This window comes from Salvelinus fontinalis, chromosome 32, assembly GCF_029448725.1.
Source record: "Salvelinus fontinalis isolate EN_2023a chromosome 32, ASM2944872v1, whole genome shotgun sequence".
NCBI classification, from domain to species: Eukaryota; Metazoa; Chordata; class Actinopteri; order Salmoniformes; family Salmonidae; genus Salvelinus; species Salvelinus fontinalis.
Genome location: NC_074696.1, coordinates 1,352,705 through 1,375,447, shown reverse-complemented (window position 1 = coordinate 1,375,447; position 22,743 = coordinate 1,352,705). Strand labels below are relative to the sequence as shown.

Here is a 22,743-nt window from a genome sequence, read left to right as displayed (position 1 = left end):
GCCACCCCCGTTCTTCACAGCTGGGATGGTGTTCTTCGGCTTGTAAGCCTTTTTCCTCCAAACAGGACGACGGTCATTATGGCCAAACAGTTCCATTTTTGTTTCATCAGACCAGAGGAAATTTCTCCAAAAAGCACGATCTTTGTCCCCATGTACAGTTGCAAACCGTAGTCTGGCTTTTTTATGGTGGTTTTGGAGCAGTGGCTTCTTTCTTGCTGAGCGGCCTTTCAGGTTATGTCGATATAGGACTCATTTTACTGTGGATATAGATACTTTTGTACCTGTTTCCTCCAGCATCTTCACAAGGTCCTTTGCTGTTGTTCTGGGATTGATTTGCCCTTTTCACAACAAAGTATGTTCATCTCTAGGAGACAGAACGCGTCTCCTTCCTGAGCGGTATGACGGCTGCGTGGTCCCATGGTGTTTATACTTGCGTACCATTGTTTGTACAGATGAACGTGGTACCTTCAGGCGTTTGGAAATTGCTCCCAATGATGAACCAGACTTGCGGAGGTCTACAATCTTATTTCTGATGTCTTGGCTGATTTCTTTTGAAATCAGCCAAAGAGGACCTGAGTTTGAAGGTAGGCCTTGAAATACATCCACAGGTACCTCTCTAATTGACTCAAATCATGTCAATTAGCCTATCAGAAACTTCTAAAGCCATGAAATAATTTTCTGGCATTTTTCAAACTGTTAAAGGCACAGTCAACTTAGTGTATGTAAACTTCTGACCCACTGGAATTGTGATACAGTGAATTATAAGTGAAATAATCTGTCTGTAAACAATTGCTGGAAAAATGACTTGTGTCATGCACAAAGTAGATGTCCTAACCGACTTGCCAAAACTATAGTTTGTTAACAAGAAATGTGTGGAGTGGTTGAAAAATGAGTTTTAATGACTCCAAACTAAGTGTATGTAAACTTCCAACTTCAACTGAGGCCAGGTCATATATATATAGCCATACCGTAATATTATGTAGCAATACATATACACATGTATATATATCCATACCATAATATTATGTAGTAATACATATACACATGTATATATATCCATACCATAATATTATGTAGTAATACATATACACATATAAATACAGTACCAGTCAAAAGTTTGGACACACCACCTCATTCAAGGGTTTTTATTTATTTTTACTATTTTCTACATTGTAGAATAATAGTGAAGACATCAAAACTATGAAATTGCACATATGGAATCATGTAGTAACCAAAAAAAAACTGTTCAACATATCCAAATATGTTTTATAATTTATATTCTTTAAAGTAGCCACCCTTTGCCTTGATGACAGCTTTGCACTCTCTTGGTATTCTCTCAACCAGCAAAACCAGAAATCAACTTTTTGTGCATATGGAACATTTCTGGGATCTTTTATTTTAGCTCATGAAACATGGAACCAACACTTTACACGTTGCATTTTTTATTTTACTAGGCAAGTCAGTTAAGAACAAATACTTATTTACAATGACGGCCTAGAAACAGTGGGCTAACTGCCTTGTTCAGGGGCAGAACGACAGATTTTTACCTTGTCAGCTCGGAGATTCGATACACCAACCTTTTGGTTACTGGCCAAACACTCTAACCCCTAGGCTACCTGCCGCCCCTAGGCTACCTGCCGCCCCTAGGCTACCTGCCGCCCCTAGGCTACCTGCCGCCCCTAGGCTACCTGCCGCCCCTAGGCTACCTGCCGCCCCTAGGCTACCTGCCGCCCCTAGGCTACCTGCCGCCCCTAGGCTACCTGCCGCCCCTAGGCTACCTGCCGCCCCTAGGCTACCTGCCGCCCCCTAGGCTACCTGCCGCCCCTAGGCTACCTGCCGCCCCCTAGGCTACCTGCCGCCCCTAGGCTACCTGCCGCCCCTAGGCTACCTGCCGCCCCTAGGCTACCTGCCGCCCCTAGGCTACCTGCCACCCCTAGGCTACCTGCCGCCCCATTTATATTTTTGTTCAGTAAATAGTAAAGAAGAACAAACAAACAGGTTGATATGTTACACCGTATCACAGAATGTGTGATAGGATCAGTTGGTCTGCATGTATATTGTCCTTACAATGGATATTTAAGCATTTCAGGGACCCAGTCAGTGGCATACTTTCCACTGTGTGGATATTTAAGCATTTCAGGGACCCAGTCAGTGGCATACGTTCCACTGTGTGGATATTTAAGCATTTCAGGGACCCAGTCAGTGGCATACGTTCCACTGTGTGGATATTTAAGCATTTCAGGGACCCAGTCAGTGGCATACGTTCCACTGTGTGGATATTTAAGCATTTCAGGGACCCAGTCAGTGGCATACGTTCCACTGTGTGGATATTTAAGCATTTCAGGGACCCAGTCAGTGGCATACGTTCCACTGTGTGGATATTTAAGCATTTCAGGGACCCAGTCAGTGGCATACGTTCCACTGTGTGGATATTTAAGCATTTCAGGGACCCAGTCAGTGGCATACGTTCCACTGTGTGGATATTTAAGCATTTCAGGGACCCAGTCAGTGGCATACTTTCCACTGTGTGGATATTTAAGCATTTCAGGGACCCAGTCAGTGGCATACATTCCACTGTGTGTGTGGTGTAATCTGATACCTGTGAACACTACTGGTGTTAGAGATAGATGACGATAGATTTGTGTTTCTCTAAAGGTGTTGCCCTGTGAGTCTAGTTGGAGCAGAGGAGGATGTAGACAGATAAATGCACAGCAACATGTGTGGTCCTCTCTGTTTTCAATACGATCCTACAACAAATATGATTATATTGTACACATCATTCTATCTGGTTTGCAGTGAAAATATTCCAAACATTTATAATTCAAAATCTTAAAGTGAAAATGTTTCATTGCTGCAAAATGCCACAATATTTTGTCACTATGTCAAATATTATAATATATCATCTAGCTACCTCTTTGGCTCATACACTCTCTTCCATCTACAGTAGGGGAGATCAATAGCTTCCATCTACAGTAGGGGGAGATCAATACCTTCCATCTACAGTAGGGGGAGATCAATACCTTCCATCTACAGTAGGGGAGATCAATACCTTCCATCTACAGTAGGGGAGATCAATACCTTCCATCTACAGTAGGGGGAGATAAATAGCTTCCATCTACAGTAGGGGGGATCAATAGCTTCCATCTACAGTAGGGGGAGTTCAATACCTTCCATCTACAGTAGGGGGAGATCAATACCTTCCATCTACAGTAGGGGGAGATAAATAGCTTCCATCTACAGTAGGGGGGATCAATAGCTTCCATCTACAGTAGGGGAGATCAATACCTTCCATCTACAGTAGGGGGAGATCAATACCTTCCATCTACAGTAGGGGGAGATCAATACCTTCCATCTACAGTAGGGGGAGATAAATAGCTTCCATCTACAGTAGGGGGGATCAATACCTTCCATCTACAGTAGGGGGAGATCAATACCTTCCATCTACTGTAGGGGGAGATAAATAGCTTCCATCTACAGTAGGGGGGATCAATAGCTTCCATCTACAGTAGGGGAGATCAATACCTTCCATCTACAGTAGGGGGAGATCAATACCTTCCATCTACAGTAGGGGGAGATCAATACCTTCCATCTACAGTAGGGGAAGATAAATAGCTTCCACCTACAGTAGGGGGGATCAATAGCTTCCATCTACAGTAGGGGAGATCAATACCTTCCATCTACAGTAGGGGGAGATCAATACCTTCCATCTACAGTAGGGGGAGATACATAGCTTCCATCTACAGTAGGGGGAGATAAATAGCTTCCATCTACAGTAGGGGGAGATCAATACCTTCCATCTACAGTAGGGGGAGATCAATAGCTTCCATCTACAGTAGGGGGAGATACATAGCTTCCATCTACAGTAGGGGGAGATCAATAGCTTCCATCTAAAGTAGGGGGAGATCAATAGCTTCCATCTACAGTAGGGGGAGATCAATAGCTTCCATCTACAGTAGGGGGAGATCAATAGCTTCCATCTAAAGTAGGGGGAGATACATAGCTTCCATCTACAGTAGGGGGAGATCAATAGCTTCCATCTACAGTAGGGGAGATATATAGCTTCCATCTACAGTAGGGGGAGATCAATAGCTTACATCTACAGTAGGGGGAGATATATAGCTTCCATCTAAAGTAGGGGGAGATATATAGCTTCCATCTACAGTAGGGGGAGATATATAGCTTCCATCTACAGTAGGGGGAGATCAATACCTTCCATCTACAGTAGGGGGAGATACATAGCTTCCATCTACAGTAGGGGGAGATATATAGCTTCCATCTACAGTAGGGGGAGATAAATAGCTTCCATCTAAAGTAGGGGGAGATCAATAGCTTCCATCTACAGTAGGGGGAGATCAATACCTTCCATCTACAGTAGGGGGAGATAAATAGCTTCCATCTACAGTAGGGGGGATCAATACCTTCCATCTACAGTAGGGGGGATCAATAGCTTCCATCTACAGTAGGGGAGATCAATACCTTCCATCTACAGTAGGGGGAGATCAATACCTTCCATCTACAGTAGGGGAGATCAATACCTTCCATCTACAGTAGGGGGAGATCAATACTTTCCATCTACAGTAGGGGGAGATCAATACCTTCCATCTACAGTAGGGGAGATCAATACCTTCCATCTACAGTAGGGGGTGATCAATACCTTCCATCTACAGTAGGGGGAGATACATAGCTTCCATCTACAGTAGGGGGAGATATATAGCTTCGATCTACAGTAGGGGGAGATCAATAGCTTCCATCTACAGTAGGGGAGATCAATACCTTCCATCTACAGTAGGGGGTGATCAATACCTTCCATCTACAGTAGGGGGAGATAAATAGCTTCCATCTAGAGTAGGGGGAGATAAATAGCTTCCATCTACAGTAGGGGAAGATACATAGCTTCCATCTACAGTAGGGGAGATCAATACCTTCCATCTACAGTAGGGGGTGATCAATACCTTCCATCTACAGTAGGGGGAGATACATAGCTTCCATCTACAGTAGGGGGAGATCAATACCTTCCATCTACAGTAGGGGGAGATAAATAGCTTCCATCTACAGTAGGGGGAGATCAATAGCTTCCATCTACAGTAGGGGGAGATATATAGCTTCCATCTACAGTAGGGGAGATCAATAGCTTCCATCTAAAGTAGGGGGAGATCAATAGCTTCCATCTACAGTAGGGGGAGATAAATAGCTTCCATCTACAGTAGGGGGAGATCAATAGCTTCCATCTACAGTAGGGGGAGATATATAGCTTCCATCTAAAGTAGGGGGAGATATATAGCTTCCATCTACAGTAGGGGGAGATCAATACCTTCCATCTACAGTAGGGGGAGATACATAGCTTCCATCTACAGTAGGGGGAGATATATAGCTTCCATCTACAGTAGGGGGAGATCAATAGCTTCCATCTACAGTAGGGGGAGATCAATACCTTCCATCTACAGTAGGGGGAGATAAATAGCTTCCATCTACAGTAGGGGGGATCAATACCTTCCATCTACAGTAGGGGGGATCAATACCTTCCATCTACAGTAGGGGGAGATCAATACCTTCCATCTACAGTAGGGGGAGATCAATACCTTCCATCTACAGTAGGGGGAGATCAATACCTTCCATCTACAGTAGGGGGAGATAAATAGCTTCCATCTACAGTAGGGGGGATCAATACCTTCCATCTACAGTAGGGGGAGATAAATAGCTTCCATCTACAGTAGGGGGAGATCAATACCTTCCATCTACAGTAGGGGGAGATCAATACTTTCCATCTACAGTAGGGGGAGATCAATACCTTCCATCTACAGTAGGGGAGATCAATACCTTCCATCTACAGTAGGGGGTGATCAATACCTTCCATCTACAGTAGGGGGAGATACATAGCTTCCATCTACAGTAGGGGGAGATATATAGCTTCCATCTACAGTAGGGGGAGATCAATAGCTTCCATCTACAGTAGGGGGAGATAAATAGCTTCCATCTAGAGTAGGGGGAGATAAATAGCTTCCATCTACAGTAGGGGAAGATACATAGCTTCCATCTACAGTAGGGGAGATCAATACCTTCCATCTACAGTAGGGGGTGATCAATACCTTCCATCTACAGTAGGGGGAGATACATAGCTTCCATCTACAGTAGGGGGAGATCAATACCTTCTATCTACAGTAGGGGGAGATAAATAGCTTCCATCTACAGTAGGGGGAGATCAATAGCTTCCATCTACAGTAGGGGGAGATATATAGCTTCCATCTACAGTAGGGGAGATCAATAGCTTCCATCTAAAGTAGGGGGAGATCAATAGCTTCCATCTACAGTAGGGGGAGATCAATAGCTTCCATCTACAGTAGGGGGAGATATATAGCTTCCATCTACAGTAGGGGAGATCAATAGCTTCCATCTACAGTAGGGGGAGATCAATACCTTCCATCTACAGTAGGGGGAGATCAATACCTTCCATCTACAGTAGGGGGAGATATATAGCTTCCATCTACAGTAGGGGAGATCAATACCTTCCATCTACAGTAGGGGGAGATCAATACCTTCCATCTACAGTAGGGGAGATCAATACCTTCCATCTACAGTAGGGGAGATCAATACCTTCCATCAACAGTAGGGGGAGATCAATACCTTCCATCTACAGTAGGGGAGATCAATACCTTCCATCTACAGTAGGGGGAGATAAATAGCTTCCATCTACAGTAGGGGGAGATCAATACCTTCCATCTACAGTAGGGGGAGATCAATACTTTCCATCTACAGTAGGGGGAGATCAATACCTTCCATCTACAGTAGGGGGAGATAAATAGCTTCCATCTACAGTAGGGGGAGATCAATACCTTCCATCTACAGTAGGGGGAGATAAATAGCTTCCATCTACAGTAGGGGGAGATCAATAGCTTCCATCTGGTGTCATGTTTCTCCAATACTTTTCTCCCTCAGTTCAGTTCTGTTCCTCATGGCAGAATTGTTTCTTGGCTCCAAGTAGAAACGGCGCTTCACCACAGATCATGGATCCAAATAGTATACCTCAATCCTACTGTAACCATTAGAATACTGTGAATGTCTATGATGGTCCAGTATGTGATGGTCCAGTATGTGATGGTCCAGTATGTGATGGTCCAGTATGTGATGGTCCAGTATGTGATGGTCCAGTATGTGATAGTCCAGTATGTGATGGTCCAGTATGTGATGGTCCAGTATGTGATGGTCCAGTATGTGACGGTCCAGTATGTGATGGTTCAGTGTGTGATGGTCCAGTATGTGATGGTCCAGTATGTGATGGTCCAGTATGTGATGGTCCAGTATGTGATGGTCCAGTATGTGATGGCCCAGTATGTGATGGTCCAGTATGTGATGGTCCAGTATGTGATGGTCCAGTATGTGATGGTTCAGTGTGTGATGGTCCAGTATGTGATGGTCCAGTATGTGATGGTCCAGTATGTGATGGTCCAGTATGTGATGGTTCAGTGTGTGATGGTCCAGTATGTGATGGTTCAGTGTGTGATGGTCCAGTATGTGATGGTCAAGTATGTGGTGGTCCAGTATGTGATGGTCCAGTATTTGATTTTCCAGTATGTGATGGTCCAGTATTTGATTTTCCAGTATGTGATGGTCCAGTATGTGATGGTCCAGTATGTGATGGTCCAGTATTTTATTTTCCAGTATGTGATGGTCCAGTATGTGGCTCCTCTGCTTGGGTCCATTTTGATCTGATGGATGTCTATCTGTTGTGCACAGTTAGTCACTACTGGGTGAATGAAGGAGAATGCTTTGACCTGAATAAATAATACTAGATGACTGAAGACAGTAGGTTCTTCTACTGCCCTACGCTGCTGGGATCACACTGCAGCAGCCGCACGATAGACGGATCGTTCTTTGCTCCCTCAACAAACTCATCCAGAGACAGTTTACCTGAAGAACACAATGAGTAAAAGGACAGTTAGTGTCAGTTGGTGTCAGTTGGTGTCAGTTGGTGTCAGTTGGTGTCCGTTGGTGTCAGTTGGTGTCAGTTGGTGCCAGTTGGTGTCAGTTGGTGTCAGTTGGTGTCAGTTGGTGTCAGTTGGTGTCAGTTGGTGCCAGTTGGTGTCAGTTGGTGTCAGTTGGTGTCAGTTGGTGTCAGTTGGTGCCAGTTGGTGTCAGTTGGTGTCAGTTGGTGTCAGTTGGTGCCAGTTGGTGCACAGACAGTAGGAGGGAAACAGAGAGGAAGTGGATACGGCCTGAAGGAGGATTTGGGAGTGAATTGAAATTTGATCGCTAGGTACTCACCATCACGATTTGTGTCCATCTGCCTGAAGATCTTGTCCGTGCGTTTCTCAGGTGTCGACTCATCCTCCGGCATTTTCATGACAGAGGAAACCATCTTGTAGATCGCCTGGAGACAGGTATAGAGAGAGGGGGTATGAGAAACCAACCTCCACATTACATGATCTGATGTTATAACCTGTTTATATGAGCTAGTTCACCAGACAAAACATATCTCTGAGAAATGGCAGGTATCTGATTACTGGTTGTTAGAAGTACAGATTAAAATACAACTTTATAGGCACACCTGCTAAACCTTCTCTCTCTCTGTCTGTCTGTCTGTCTGTCTCTCTCTCTCTCTCTCTCTCTCTCTCTCTCTCTCTCTCTCTCTCTGTCTCTCTCTCTCTGTCTCTCTCTCTCACTCTGTAACTCTCTGTGTCTCTCTATGTCTATCTCTATGTCTCTCTCTCTGTGTCTCTCTATGTCTATCTCTATGTCTCTCTCTCTGTAACTCTCTCTATGTCTCTCTCTCTCTGTAACTCTCTCTATGTCTCTCTCTCTGTAACTCTCTCTATGTCTCTCTCTCTGTAACTCTCTCTATGTCTCTCTCTCTCACTCTGTCTCTCTCTCTCTGTCTCTCTCTCTCACTCTGTAACTCTCTGTGTCTCTCTATGTCTATCTCTATGTCTCTCTCTCTGTAACTCTCTCTATGTCTCTCTCTCTCTGTAACTCTCTCTATGTCTCTCTCTCTGTAACTCTCTCTATGTCTCTCTCTCTCTGTAACTCTCTCTCTCTGTCTCTCTCTCTGTAACTCTCTCTATGTCTCTCTCTCTGTAACTCTCTCTATGTCTCTCTCTATGTCTCTCTCTCTCTGTAACTCTCTCTATGTCTTTCTCTCTGTAACTCTCTCTATGTCTCTCTCTATGTCTCTCTCTCTGTAACTCTCTCTATGTCTCTCTCTCTCTGTAACTCCAGTGTTAGTGAGATGACTCTATTAGTCTCTAACTTAGTTGACCTTATAGGTCTAAGTGATATTACGTGATAGAAAGTGACAGACATGAAGTGATATTATGTGATAGAAAGTGACAGACATGAAGTGATATTATGTGATAGAAAGTGATATTATGTGATAGAAAGTGACAGACATGAAGTGATATTATGTGATAGAAAGTGATATTATGTGATAGAAAGTGACAGACATGAAGTGATATTATGTGATAGAAAGTGATATTATGTGATAGAAAGTGATATTATGTGATAGAAAGTGACAGACATTAAGTGGTATTATGTGATAGAAAGTGACAGACATGAAGTGATATTATGTGATAGAAAGTGAGATTATGTGATAGAAAGTGATATTATGTGATTGAAAGTGATATTATGTGATAGAAAGTGACAGACATGAAGTGATATTATGTGATAGAAAGTGATATTATGTGATAGAAAGTGATATTATGTGATTAAAAGTGATATTATGTGATTGAAAGTGATATTATGTGATAGAAAGTGATATTATGTGATAGAAAGTGATATTATGTGATTGAAAGTGATATTATGTGATAGAAAGTGATATTATGTGATAGAAAGTGATATTATGTCATAGAAAGTGATATTATGGGATAGAAAGTGACAGACATGAAGTGATATTATGTGATAGAAAGTGACAGACATGAAGTGATATTATGTGATAGAAAGTGATATTATGTGATTGAAAGTGATATTATGTGATAGAAAGTGATATTATGTGATAGAAAGTGACAGACATGAAGTGATATTATGTGATAGAAAGTGATATTATGTGATAGAAAGTGATATTATGTGATTGAAAGTGATATTATGTGATATTATGTGATAGAAAGTGATATTATGTGATTGAAAGTGATATTATGTGATATTATGTGATAGAAAGTGATATTATGTGATAGAAAGTGATATTATGTGATTGAAAGTGATATTATGTGATAGAAAGTGATATTATGTGATAGAAAGTGATATTATGTGATTGAAAGTGATATTATGTGATATTATGTGATAGAAAGTGATATTATGTGATAGAAAGTGATATTATGTGATAGAAAGTGATATTATGTGATTGAAAGTGATATTATGTGATTGAAAGTGATATTATGTGACTGAAAGTGACAGACATGAAGTGATATTGATTAACTATGCCTACTAATGATACAGGCAGTGATCACTGACATTGGTAACCAGTTTACTGCAGGGCTCTCAATCCAATGTATATATAAAGTCCTTTTTTCATCAGCAGATGTCACAAAGTGCTGTACAGAAACCCAGCCTAAAACTCCAAACAGCACGCAATGCAGGTGTAGAAGCACAGTGGCTAGGAAAAACTCCCTAGAAAGGCCAGAACCTAGGAAGAAACCTAGAGAGGAACCAGGCACAGTGGCTAGAACAACTCCCTCCTGTGTGCTGTTGTTGTAATGGGAACATTCACCAGCAGTGTCACAGTGCTTCAGTCAGCATCAGTGGTATATTAGTAGGTTTTGGGGGCATCTGTACTTTACTATTTATATTTTTGACTACTTTTACTTTATTACATTCCTAAAGAAAATAATGTACTTTTTACTCCATACTTTTCCCCTGACATCCATAAAGTACTTGTTACATGTTGAACGCTTAGCAGGACAGGAAAATGGTCCAATTCACACACTTATTAAGAGAACATCCCTGGTCATCCCTACTGTCTCTGATCTGGAGGTCTCACTAAACAGAGAACATCCCTGGTCATCCCTACTACCTCTGATCTGGAGGACTCACTAAACAGAGAACATCCCTGGTCCTCCCTACTGCCTCTGATCTGGAGGACTCACTAAACAGAGAACATCCCTGGTCCTCCCTACTGCCTCTGATCTGGAGGACTCACTAAACAGAGAACATCCCTGGTCATCCCTACTGCCTCTGATCTGGTGGACTCACTAAACAGAGAACATCCCTGGTCATCCCTACTGTCTCTGATCTGGAGGACTCACTAAACAGAGAACATCCCTGGTCATCCCTACTGCCTCTAATCTGGTGGACTCACTAAACACACTTGCTTAGTTTGTAAATATATATGAATATATCTATATATGAATATACCTAGGTACAGGTGAATTTACCTAGGTACAGGTGAATATACCTAGTTAAAGGTGAATATACCTAGGTACATGTGAATCTAACTAGGTACAGGTGAATCTACCTAGGTACAGGTAAATATACCTAGGTACAGGTGAATCTACCCAGGTACAGGTGAATCTACCTAGGTACAGGTGAATCTACCTAGGTACAGGTGAATATACCTAGGTACAGGTGAATATACCTAGGTACAGGTGAATATAACTAGGTACAAGTGAATATACCTAGGTACAGGTGAATATACCTAGTTACAGGGGAATTTACCTAGTTACAGGTGAATCTACACAGTTCCAAGGGAATCTACCAAGTTCCAGGGGCCTCTACCTAGTTACAGGTGAATCTACGCTACCATTCAAAAGTGTGGGGTCACTTAGTCCTTGTTTTTGAAAGAAAAGCACATTTTAGTCCATTAAAAAAACATCAAATTGATCAGAAGTACAGTGTAGACATTGTTAATATTGTAAATGACTATTGTAGCTGGAAACGACTCATTTTTATATTGCATTGGATAGAAAACCCTCTAAAGTTTTCAAAACTGTTAAAATAATGTCTGTCAGTATAACATAACTGATATGGCAGGCGAAAACCCGAGGACAATCCATCCAGATTTTTTTTCAGCTCACCCATGATTACTATGGCTGTCAATGGGAATATAAATGGAATACCTCCCAGATTGCAGTTCCTAGGGCTTCCACTAGATGTCAACAGTCTTTAGAAAGAGTTTCAGGCTTGTTTTTTGAAAAATGAGCTAGAATTTGTAGTTTTAGTAAGTGGCTCCCATTTTGGCTGTAGTGTTTGTTGCGCGTTTCGGTGAGTGCGCGTACTTCGTTATTTATCTCCGGTAATGGTCTCCGGTATTCTCAGTCTTAAATTTTATCATTTATTTACATATTAGGGTACCTGAGTATTGGTTAGGAACGTTGTTTGATATGTTTGGAAGAAGTTTATTGGTAATTTACGGGATTCATTTGTATGCATTTTGAACAAGGGAAAACTGTGGATTACTGATTCAAGTGCGCCAATGAAACTGACTTTTTTTGGATATAAAGAAGGACTTTATCGAACAAAAGGACCATTTGTTATGTAGTTGAGACCCTTGTGATTGCAACCAGATGAAGATCTTCAACGGTAAGTGATTTATTTTATTGCTATTTCTGACTTTCTGACCAAATCTGCTTGGTTGGAAAATGAATGTAATGCTTTTGTGTGCAGGGCGCTGTCCTCAGATAATCGTATGGTATGCTTTCGCCGTAAAGCCTTTTTGAAATCTGACAAAGCGGCTGGATTAACAAGAAGTTAAGCTTTTAAATGATGTATAACACTTGTACTTTCATGAATGTTTAATATTACGATTTTTGTCATTTGAATTTTGCGCTCTGCAATTTCCCCAGATGTTGGCCAGGTGGGACGCTAGTGTCCCAATGATCCGTAAACACTTTACATCCGTCGTTTACAGATCATTGGGTCACTAGCTTCCCATCTGGCCAACGTCCGGTGAAATTGCAGAGTGCGAAATTCAAATGACAAAAATCGTAATAAATCGTAATAGAAGTTAATCTTTTCGTTTTATTGGCCAGTCTGAGATATGGCTTTTTCAACGACAGAGTAAATTAAAATCCCTGATGTCTCTCAAGAAGGAGATCCTCGCCCGGAGCTTGTCTACTTTATTATCCAGAGACTGAACATTAGCGAGTAATATACTCGGAAGCGGTGGATGGCATGCACACCTCCCGAGTTGGACTAGAAGTCCAAATGAATGAATACATCTTCTTCGCCAGAGGTGGTTTGGAGCAGCAACTGGAATAAGTTTAATTGCCATGGGGGGTACGAACAAAGGAACCAATTCAGGAAAGTTGTATTCCTAATGCTGGTGAGTTACCGCCTCTCTGATATCCCAACGTTTTTTCCGTCTGTATGTAAAAAGATTTCCTAGGCAATCTCACTGGAGTGAAGACCTTCTACATTCCTGTCATTATTGAAAGAGATTGTGATATCTCAAAATAGGGCTACTTATGGTTAGATCCCTCACTTCCAAGGCAGTCATAGTCAATGAACTAATCACTGATCATAATCTTGATGTGACTGGCTTGACTGAAGAATGGCTCAAGCTTGATGAATTTACTCTGTTAAGGGGGGTGCTATTTCGATCTTGGAAATATTGGTCTCCAAATTAAACTGCCTAGTACTCAATTCTTGCTCGTACAATATGCATATTATTATTATTATTATTGGATAGAAAACACTCTAGTTTCTAAAACCGTTGGAATTATGTCTCTGAGTGAAACAGAACTCATTCTACAGCACTTTTCCTGACAGGGAGTGAGATTTCAGAAATCTTGGCCCCTGTTCCCAGGTCAGTTTTAAGGTCCCTGTGGATGCTATGGAGATACAAACACTGCCTACGCCTTCCTCTAGATGCCAGTAAGTGGTGACAATTTGAATGGAGTCGATTGCACAATCTGGGACTGTATAAAAGACCAAAGGGCGGAAGTACATTTCTTTTCCTCCCTGCGCCTGACGCACGATGGACGTCGGACTGGCCTCCTTCCAAGCTTTGGTTTAGCCACTTCTATACCCCCGGTCATATTTTTATTCGTTATAGGTGTTAAAAACATCATAAGGTAGTTAATTTAAACCGTTTTATAGTAATTTATATCCGTTTAGTGCGATTTTCTGGCATTTCTTTGTGACGCACTTCCAAGAGCTGGGCACTTTTCCAGTACATGCCGAACGTTAGTGGCCATTTCGACAGGACAAGAGGACATCTTTCGACCAAAAGACGATTATACCGGAGAAAGGAAACATTGCCCAAGATTCTGATGGAAGTTCAGCTAATAGTAAGAACTATTTATGATGATAAATCGTTGTTCTGTTGAAAAATGTTAAATGCATATTCCGCCATTTTCTTTGGGGTAGCTTCGCTTTGGAGCACCCTGTATTGCACAGGAAGGATAATTTAAAAAATGTAATTCAGCGATTGCATTAAGAACTAATTTGTCTTTCAATTGCTGTCCACCCTGTATTTTTTAGTCAAGTTTATGATTATTTATTCATTAGACTAGATCACTGTCCAAGATGGCGCCCGACATTTTCTGGACAGTTTTGCTACTATTCTCATTGTATAACCACGTTTTTTTGTGGCTAATAATGCACATTTTCGAACAAACTCTATATGTATGTTGTAATATGATGTTACAGGAGTGTCATCTGAAGAATTCTGAGAAGGTTAGTGAAAAAATTAATATATTTTGGTGGTGATAACGTTATCGCTCTCTTTGCCTTGAATCAATGCTGGGGTAATGTTTGCACATGTGGTATGCTAATATAACAATTTATTATGTTTTCACTGTAAAACACTTAGAAAATCTGAAATATTGTCTGAATTTACAAGATCTGTGTCTTTCCGTTGCTGTGCGCTGTATATTTTTAAGAAATGTTTTATGATGAGTAAATAGGTAATACATGTTGCTCTGTGTAGTAATTCTAGTCGCTTTGGGGAGATTTGTGATGGTGGCTGCAATGGTAAACTAGGATTTATACCTGAAATATGCACATTTTTCTAACAAAACATATGCTATACAATAAATATGTTATCAGACTGTCATCTGATGAGGTTGTTTCTTGGTTAGTGGCTATTTATATCTTTATTTGGCCGAATTTGTGATAGCTACTGATGCAGTAAGAAAATGGTGGAGTAAAAAAAAGTTGTCTTTTGCTAACGTGGTTAGCTAATAGATTTACATATTGTGTCTTCCCTGTAAAACATTTTAAAAATCAGAAATGATGGCTTTATTCACAAGATCTGTATCTTTCATTTGGTGTCTTGGACTTGTGATTTCATGAACATTTTATTATATGATATCCCTGTGGCTTTAGGCTAGGCTATGCTAGTCAGCTTTTGTGATGGGGGGGGATCCCGGATCCGGGTATGGTAGGTGTTAGAGGTTAAATGAGGACTCTCCTCCTGGTTACACTAGTGACCATATCCCCCGAACATCCCGCAAAGGTGGAGGTGTTGCTAACTACAGCAAATGTCAATAATAAAATAAAAATAGAAATGACTGCGTTTTCGTCTGTTGAGCTGCTAGGCATGAAATCTATGCAGCATACTCAATCGCTTTTTACAGGCCTTCTGGGCCATATACAGCGTTCCTCTCTGAGTTCCCTGAATTCCTATCAGACCTTGTAGTCACGGTAGATAATATTCACACTTTTGGTGACTCCAATATTCACAAAGTCCACAGACCCAAAGGCTTTCGCAGCCATCATCGACTCAGTGGGTTATGTTCAACATGTCTCCGGATGTACTCATTGCCACAGTCATACCCTGGATCTAGTTTAGTCACGTGGAATAAATACTGTGGATCTAAAGGTTTTTCCTCATACTCCTGGACTATTGGACCACCATTTTAGTACGTTTGCAATCACAACAAATACTCTGCTCAGACCCCAACCAAAGATCTGTCACATATACTCCCTCTCCGGTGCTCGAGGACACCAGTCTCATTATTATTACGCACAGCTGTCACCATCGTTACGGGCACCAGCGCCTCATCAGACTCACCTTCCTGATTACCTTCCCTATAACTGTTACTCCCTTAGGTTCTTTCCCTAGGTGTTATTGACTCTATTTCGGTTTCATGTCTGTACGCTTTTCGTGTTTCTTGTTTTGTTCCACGTTAGTTGACTTATTATTAAATGATTCACTCTCTGTACTTGCTTCCCGACTCCCAGTGTACACATAACAGGATCAGCAAAAACCAAGCTATAAATTCTCGGTTAACCCAAAGATTCCTAGATAACCTTCCAGACTCCCTCCACCTACCCAAGGACGTCGGAGTACAAAAATCCACCTAACTGAAGATATATGTTTAACCTTGCGTAATACCCCTAGATGCAGTAACACCCCTAAAACAAAAAAAACATTTGTCACAAGAAATTATCTCCCTGGTATACAGACAATACCTTAACCCTGAAGCAAGCAAGAACACCAAGGTAACCTGCCTAAATGAGTACCGACCCATAGCAATCACGTCTGTAGCCATGAAGTGCTTTGAAAGTCATGGCTCACATCAACACCATTATCCCAGGAAACCTAGACCCACTCAAATTTGCATACAGCCCTAACAGATCTACAGATGATGCAATCTCTATTGCACTCCACACTGCGCTTTCCCACCTGGACAAAAGGAACACCTCTGTGAGAATGCTATTCATTGACTTCAGCTCAGCGTTCAACACCATAGTGCTCTCAAAGCTCATCACTAAGCTAAGGACCCTGGGACTAAACACATCCCTCTGCAACTGGATCCTGGACTTCCTGACGGGCCGCTCCCAGGTGGTAAGAGTAGGCAACAACACGTCTGCCACACTGATCCTCAACACGGGGGCCCCTCAAGGGTGCATGCTCAGTCCCCTCCTGTACTCTCTGTTCATTCATGACTGCACGATGCACGACTCCAACACCATCATTAAGTTTGCCGATGACAAAACAGTGAGTAAGACAGCCTATAAGGAGGAGGTCAGAGACCTGGCCATGTGGTGCCAGGACAACAACCTCTCCCTCAATGTGATCAAGACAAAGGAGATGATTGTGGACTACAGGAAAAGGAGGACCGAGCACACCCCTATTCTCATCGACGGGGCTGTAGTGCAGCAGGTTGAGAGCTTCAAGTTCCTTGGTGTCCACATCACCAACAAACTAACATGGTTCAAGCACACCAAGACAGTCTTGAAGAGGGCACGACAAACCCTATTCCCCCTCAGGAGACTGAAAAATTTGGCATTGGTCCTCATATCCTCAAAAGGTTCTACAGCTGCACCATTGAGAGCATCCTGACTGGTTGCATCACTGCCTGGAATGGCAAATGCTCGGCCTCCGACTGCAAGGCACTACAGAGGGTAGTGCTAACGGCCCAGTATACCACTGGGGACAAGCTTCCTGGCATCCAAGAGCTCTATATGAGGTGGTGTCAGAGGAAGGCCCTAAAAACTCCAGCCACCCTAGTCATAGACTGTTCTCTCTGCTACCGCATGGCAAGCGATACCGGAGCGCCAAGTCTAGGAACAAAAGGCTTCTTAAAAGCTTTTACCCTAAAGCCATAAGACTCCTGAACATCTAATCAAATGGCTACCCGGACTATTTACATGGCCCCCCCCCCTTTTACTCTACATATTACCTCAATATCCTCAAGTAACCGGTGCCCCTGCACATTGACTCTGTACCGGTACCCCCTGTTCACAGCCTCACTATTGTTATTTTACTGCTCTTTAATTATTCGCTACTTTTATTACTTATTCTTATTTTTTTTTGTAAAAAAACCCAGCATTTTTGGTTAATTGTGGTCTTGAAAGTAAGCATTTCACTGTAAGGTCTACACATGTTGTATTCGGCGCATGTGACAAATAAAATTTGATTGGAGTAATAAAGCCTCTCTTCAAAAGCCACCCGGAAAATATAAACAACTATCGGCCTATGTCGAATCTCCCATTCCTCTCAAAAATTTTATAAAAAGCTGTTGCGCAGCAACCCAATGCCTTCTAGAAGACAAATAATGTATAGGAAATGCTTCAGTCTGATTTTAGACCCCATCTTAACCTGTTGGGGATGGGGGCGCTGTTTAGACTATTTATGCTAATGTGGCTAATTTTTTAAACGGCTTCCCACAAAATCCTTGATCGTACAATATGCATATTATTATTATTATTGGATAGAAAACAGTCTATAGTTTCTATAGGAGTTGAAATTTTGTCTCTAAGTGGAACAGAGCCCATTCTACAGCAATTTCCCTGACATGGAGTCAGATTTGAGAAACGTTGGCCACTTTTCTGAAGTCATTTAAACGGGCACTGTCGTTGCTATGACTATACGGACACTTCTTACGTCTTCCCCTGGATGCCTTTACGTGATGACGATTCCAACGGGCTCGATTGCTCGTTCACAGGCCCTACAAATGAAAAAAACCTTTAGCTAGCAAGTCTTTTCTTGCTGCGTAACGCGCGTGGAAGACACCGACCCTCTCCTGTTCCAAGCATTAGTTTAGCCTGTTATATTTCTCCGGTCATCTTTTCACTCGTTATAGGAGTTACAAACATCACAAAGTAGTTAATTTAAAGCGTTTTATAGCAATTTATATCCGTTTAGTGCGATTTTGGGACATTTATTTTTGCAACGATGTGAAAAGTTGGTCACGCTTTTCAGTTCATCCCGAACGTAGTTGACATTTCCACATGGCAAGAGGACAGCTTTCCACCAAAAGACGATTTCTCCCAAGAAAGGATCCTTTGCCCAAGATACTGATGGAAGAACAGCTCAAGGTAGGACATTTTTATTATGATAAATCGTGTTTCTGTCGAAACATTTTAGTGGCTTAGGACGCCATGTTTTTTGACGTAGCTTCGCTTGGCGCAAACTGTATTGAAAAGTAAGGATAAATTAAAAAATGTAATAACGCAATTGTATTAAGAATTAAATTGTCTATCAATCCCTGTCCACCCTATATTTTTTAGTCACGTTTATGAGTATTTATGTATAAGAGTAGATCACTGTCTAAGTGGCGCAAGGACGTTTTCTTTACCAGCTTGTCTACATTTCACATTGTCTAACCATGATTTTGGTGGCTAAATATAAACATTTTCGATCAAACTGTATATGCATGTTGTAATGTGATGTTACAGGAGTGTCATCGGAAGAATTCTGAGAAGGTTAGTGAAAAAATTAATATCTTTTGGCGATGTTGACTTTTATCGCTCACTTTGGCTAGAATCAATGCTGGGCTGCTAATTGCTATGTGCTAAGCTAATATAACGATTTATTGTGTTTTCGCTGTAAGACACTTAGAAAATCTGAAATATTGTCTGTATTCACAGGATCTGTGTCTTTCGATTCGTGTATGCTGTGTATTTTTACGAAATGTTTGATGATTAGTAGTTAGGTAAACACGTTGCTCATTGTAATTATTCTAGTCCATTTGTGATGGTGGGTGCAATTGTAAACTATGCCATCTACCTGAAATATGCACTTTTTTCTAACAAAACCTATCCCATACCATAAATATGTTATCAGACTGTCATCTAATGAGTTTTTTTGTTGGTTAGGGGCTATAAATATCTTAGTTTAGCCGAATTGGTGATGGCTACTGGTGTTGGTGGACAAATAAAAGATGGTGGAATATGCTAATGTGTTTTTAGGTAATAGATGTACATCTTTACATATTGTGTCTTCCCTGTAAAACATTTTAAAAATCGGAAATGTTGACTGGATTCATAAGATCTGTGTCTTTCATTAGCTGTATTGGACTTTAATGTGTGAAAGTTAAATATTTTAAAAAAATATTTTTTTTGAATTTCGCGGCACTGGTTTTTCAGTGGGGGGGGGGGGGGAGTGCCGCTAGCGGCACGCTGATCCTAGACAGGTTAACACTGTGAAGGTGGTAATTTACCTTTTAATGGCGTCAGACTGAGGCTCTGCATCTGTCCTCGTGCTCCTAGACCTTAGTGCTGCTTTGATATCATCGATCACCACATTGTTTTGGAGAATTTGGAAACCCAAATTGGTTTACACGGACAAGTTCTTGCCTGGTTTAGATCTTATCTGTCAAAAAGATATCAGTTCGTCTCTGTGTATGGTTTGTCCACTGACAAATCAATTGTAAGTGTCGGTGTTCCTCAGGGTTCCGTTTTAGGACCGCTATTGTTTTCACTATATATTCTAGCTCTTGGTGATGTCTGTCGGAAACACAATGTCAACTTTCACTGCTATGCGGACAACACACAGCTGTACATTTCGATGAAACCTGGTGAAGCCCCAAAATTGCATACAAAATTGTATACCCTGGACGCCTGTGTTTCAGACATAAGGAAATGGATACAAATGTGTTACTTTTAAACTCGGACAAAACAGAGATGCTAGTTCTAGGTCTCAAGAAAGAAAGAAATCTGTTTTTTTCCATCTTCGTAAAATTGCAGAAAAACCATGCTTTATTCACTTCTAGATTAGCCTACTTCAATGCTCTACTATCCGGCTACAAAGCACTAAATACATTTCAGTTAGTGCTAAACATGGCTGCTAGAATCTCGACTAGAACCCAACAATTTGATCATATTATTCTAGTGCTAGCCTCTCTACACTGGCTTCCTGTTAAGGCTAGGGCTGATTTCAAGGTTTTACTGCTAACCTACAAAGCATTACATGGGCTTGCTCCTACCTATCTCTCCAATTTGGTCCTGCCGTACATACCTACACGCACGCTACGGTCACAAGACGCAAGCCACCTTATTGTCCCTAGAATTTATAACCAAACAGCTGGAGGCAGGGCTTTCTCCTATAGAGATAGATTTTTATGGAATGATCTGCCTATCCATGTGAGAGACAGACTCAGTCTCGACCTTTAAGTCTTTACTGAAGACTCATCTCTTCAGTAGGTCCTATGATTGAGTGCAGTCTGGCCCAGGGGTGCGAAGGGATTCTTCTGGGACTCTCTGCCTCTGACCTTATTACGGAGGCTGAGTCACTGGCTTACTGGTGCTCTTCCATGCCGTCCCTAGGAGGGGTGCATCACTTGAGTGGGTTAAGTCACTGACGTAATCTTCCTGTTCAGTTTTGTCGGGGGGCTAGGGTCAGTCTGTGTTATCTGGTGTAATTCTCCTGTTTTATCTGGTGTCCTGTGTGAATGTAAGTATGCTCACTCTAATTCTCTCTCTCTCTCTCTCTCCCTCTCTCCCTCCCCTCCCAGAGGACCTGAGCCCAAGGACCATACCTAAGGACTACCTGGCCTGATGACTCCTTGCTGTCCTCAGTCCACCTGGTCGTGCTGCTGCTCCAGTTTCAACTGTTCTGCCTGCGGCTATGGAACCCTGACCTGTTCACCAGACGTGCTACCTTGTTCCGGACCTGCTGTTTTCGATTCTCTCTCTCTCTCTCTCTCTCTCTCTCTCTCTCTCTCTCTCTATCGACCTCTGAAAGCTCTCGATCTATGGACATTTGAACATCTTGAAGAACAATCTGGCCTTAAATGGCCATATACTCTTATAATCTCCACCCGGCACAGCCAGAAGAGGACTGGCCACCCCTCAGAGCCTTCCTCTCCAGGTTTCTTCCTAAAATCCTGCCTTTCTATGGAGTTTTTCCTAGCCACCGTGCTTCTGCACCTGCATTGCTTGCTGTTTGGAGTTTTAGGATGTGTTTCTGTATAGCACTTTGTGACATCTGCTGATGTAAAAGTACTTCATAAATACATTTGATTGACTCCAGGTGGATCTAACCAGTTCCCGATGGATCTACCCAGTTCCCGATGGATCTACCCAGTTCCCGATGGATCTACCCAGTTCCCGATGGATCTACCCAGTTCCCGATGGATCTACCCAGTTCCCGATGGATCTACCCAGTTCCCGATGGATCTGCCCAGTTCCCGATGGATCTACCCAGTTCCCGATGGATCTACCCAGTTCCCGATGGATCTGCCCAGTTCCAGATGGATCTACCCAGTTCCAGATGGATCTACCCAGTTCCCGATGGATCTACCCAGTCCCAGATGGATCTACCCAGTTCCCGATGGATCTACCCAGTTCCCAATAGATCTACTCAGTCCCAGGTGGATCTAAACAGTCCCAGGTGGACTGCCATCAGCCTGCATTTATCACAGGGAAAGCTAACTAACTGACTGACCGTCTGCCAGATTCCTAGATTTTTCAAAGCCGATGTCAAAGAGCTCTGACTCAGAGCTCTGACCAAATTAACAAGAAGATAAAACTAATGATCACCCGAATGGAGAATGGGATTATGTTTAGGGCCAAGTGATCAACTTAAAATAGCAGCCCTGGACAGGGGTGACGTAAGAGGCATGTGAAGAGGATTGACATGGCCTGTGATGGGCAGCAGGCCCAGACCACACCACCACACCATAGGGGTAGTCTAGTTCAACAGTAACACCATAGGGGTAGTCTAGTCCCACAGTAACACCATAGGGGTAGTCTAGTCCCACAGTAACACCATAGGGGTAGTCTAGTCCCACAGTAACACCATAGGGGTAGTCTAGTCCCACAGTAACACCATAGGGGTAGTCTAGTCCCACAGTAACACCATAGGGGTAGTCTAGTCCCACAGTAACACCATAGGGGTAGTCTAGTACCACAGTAACACCATAGGGGTAGTCTAGTCCAACAGTAACACCATAGGGGTAGTCTAGTCCCACAGTAACACCATAGGTCCAACAGTAACACCATAGGGGTAGTCTAGTCCCACAGTAACACCATAGGTCCAACAGTAACACCATAGGGGTAGTCTAGTCCCACAGTAACACCATAGGTCCAACAGTAACACCATAGGGGTAGTCTAGTCCCACAGTAACACCATAGGTCCAACAGTAACAC

At 42.3% G+C, this 22,743-nt stretch overlaps 1 protein-coding gene across 1 annotated transcript in view; it reads right to left on the bottom strand.

The window, feature by feature from the left end:
- Positions 1 to 1,112: 1,112 nt before the first annotated feature.
- Positions 1,113 to 22,743, bottom strand: part of LOC129830618 (neurocalcin-delta A-like) — a 115,569-nt gene continuing 93,938 nt past the window's right edge. The window contains exons 3-4 of the mRNA XM_055893181.1: positions 8,260 to 8,365; positions 1,113 to 7,905 (exon numbers count right to left, since the gene is read on the bottom strand). Of these exons, the coding sequence (XP_055749156.1) occupies positions 7,811 to 7,905; positions 8,260 to 8,365 (201 nt within the window). The 3' untranslated portion in view covers positions 1,113 to 7,810. The remainder of the gene's footprint in view (positions 7,906 to 8,259; positions 8,366 to 22,743) is intronic.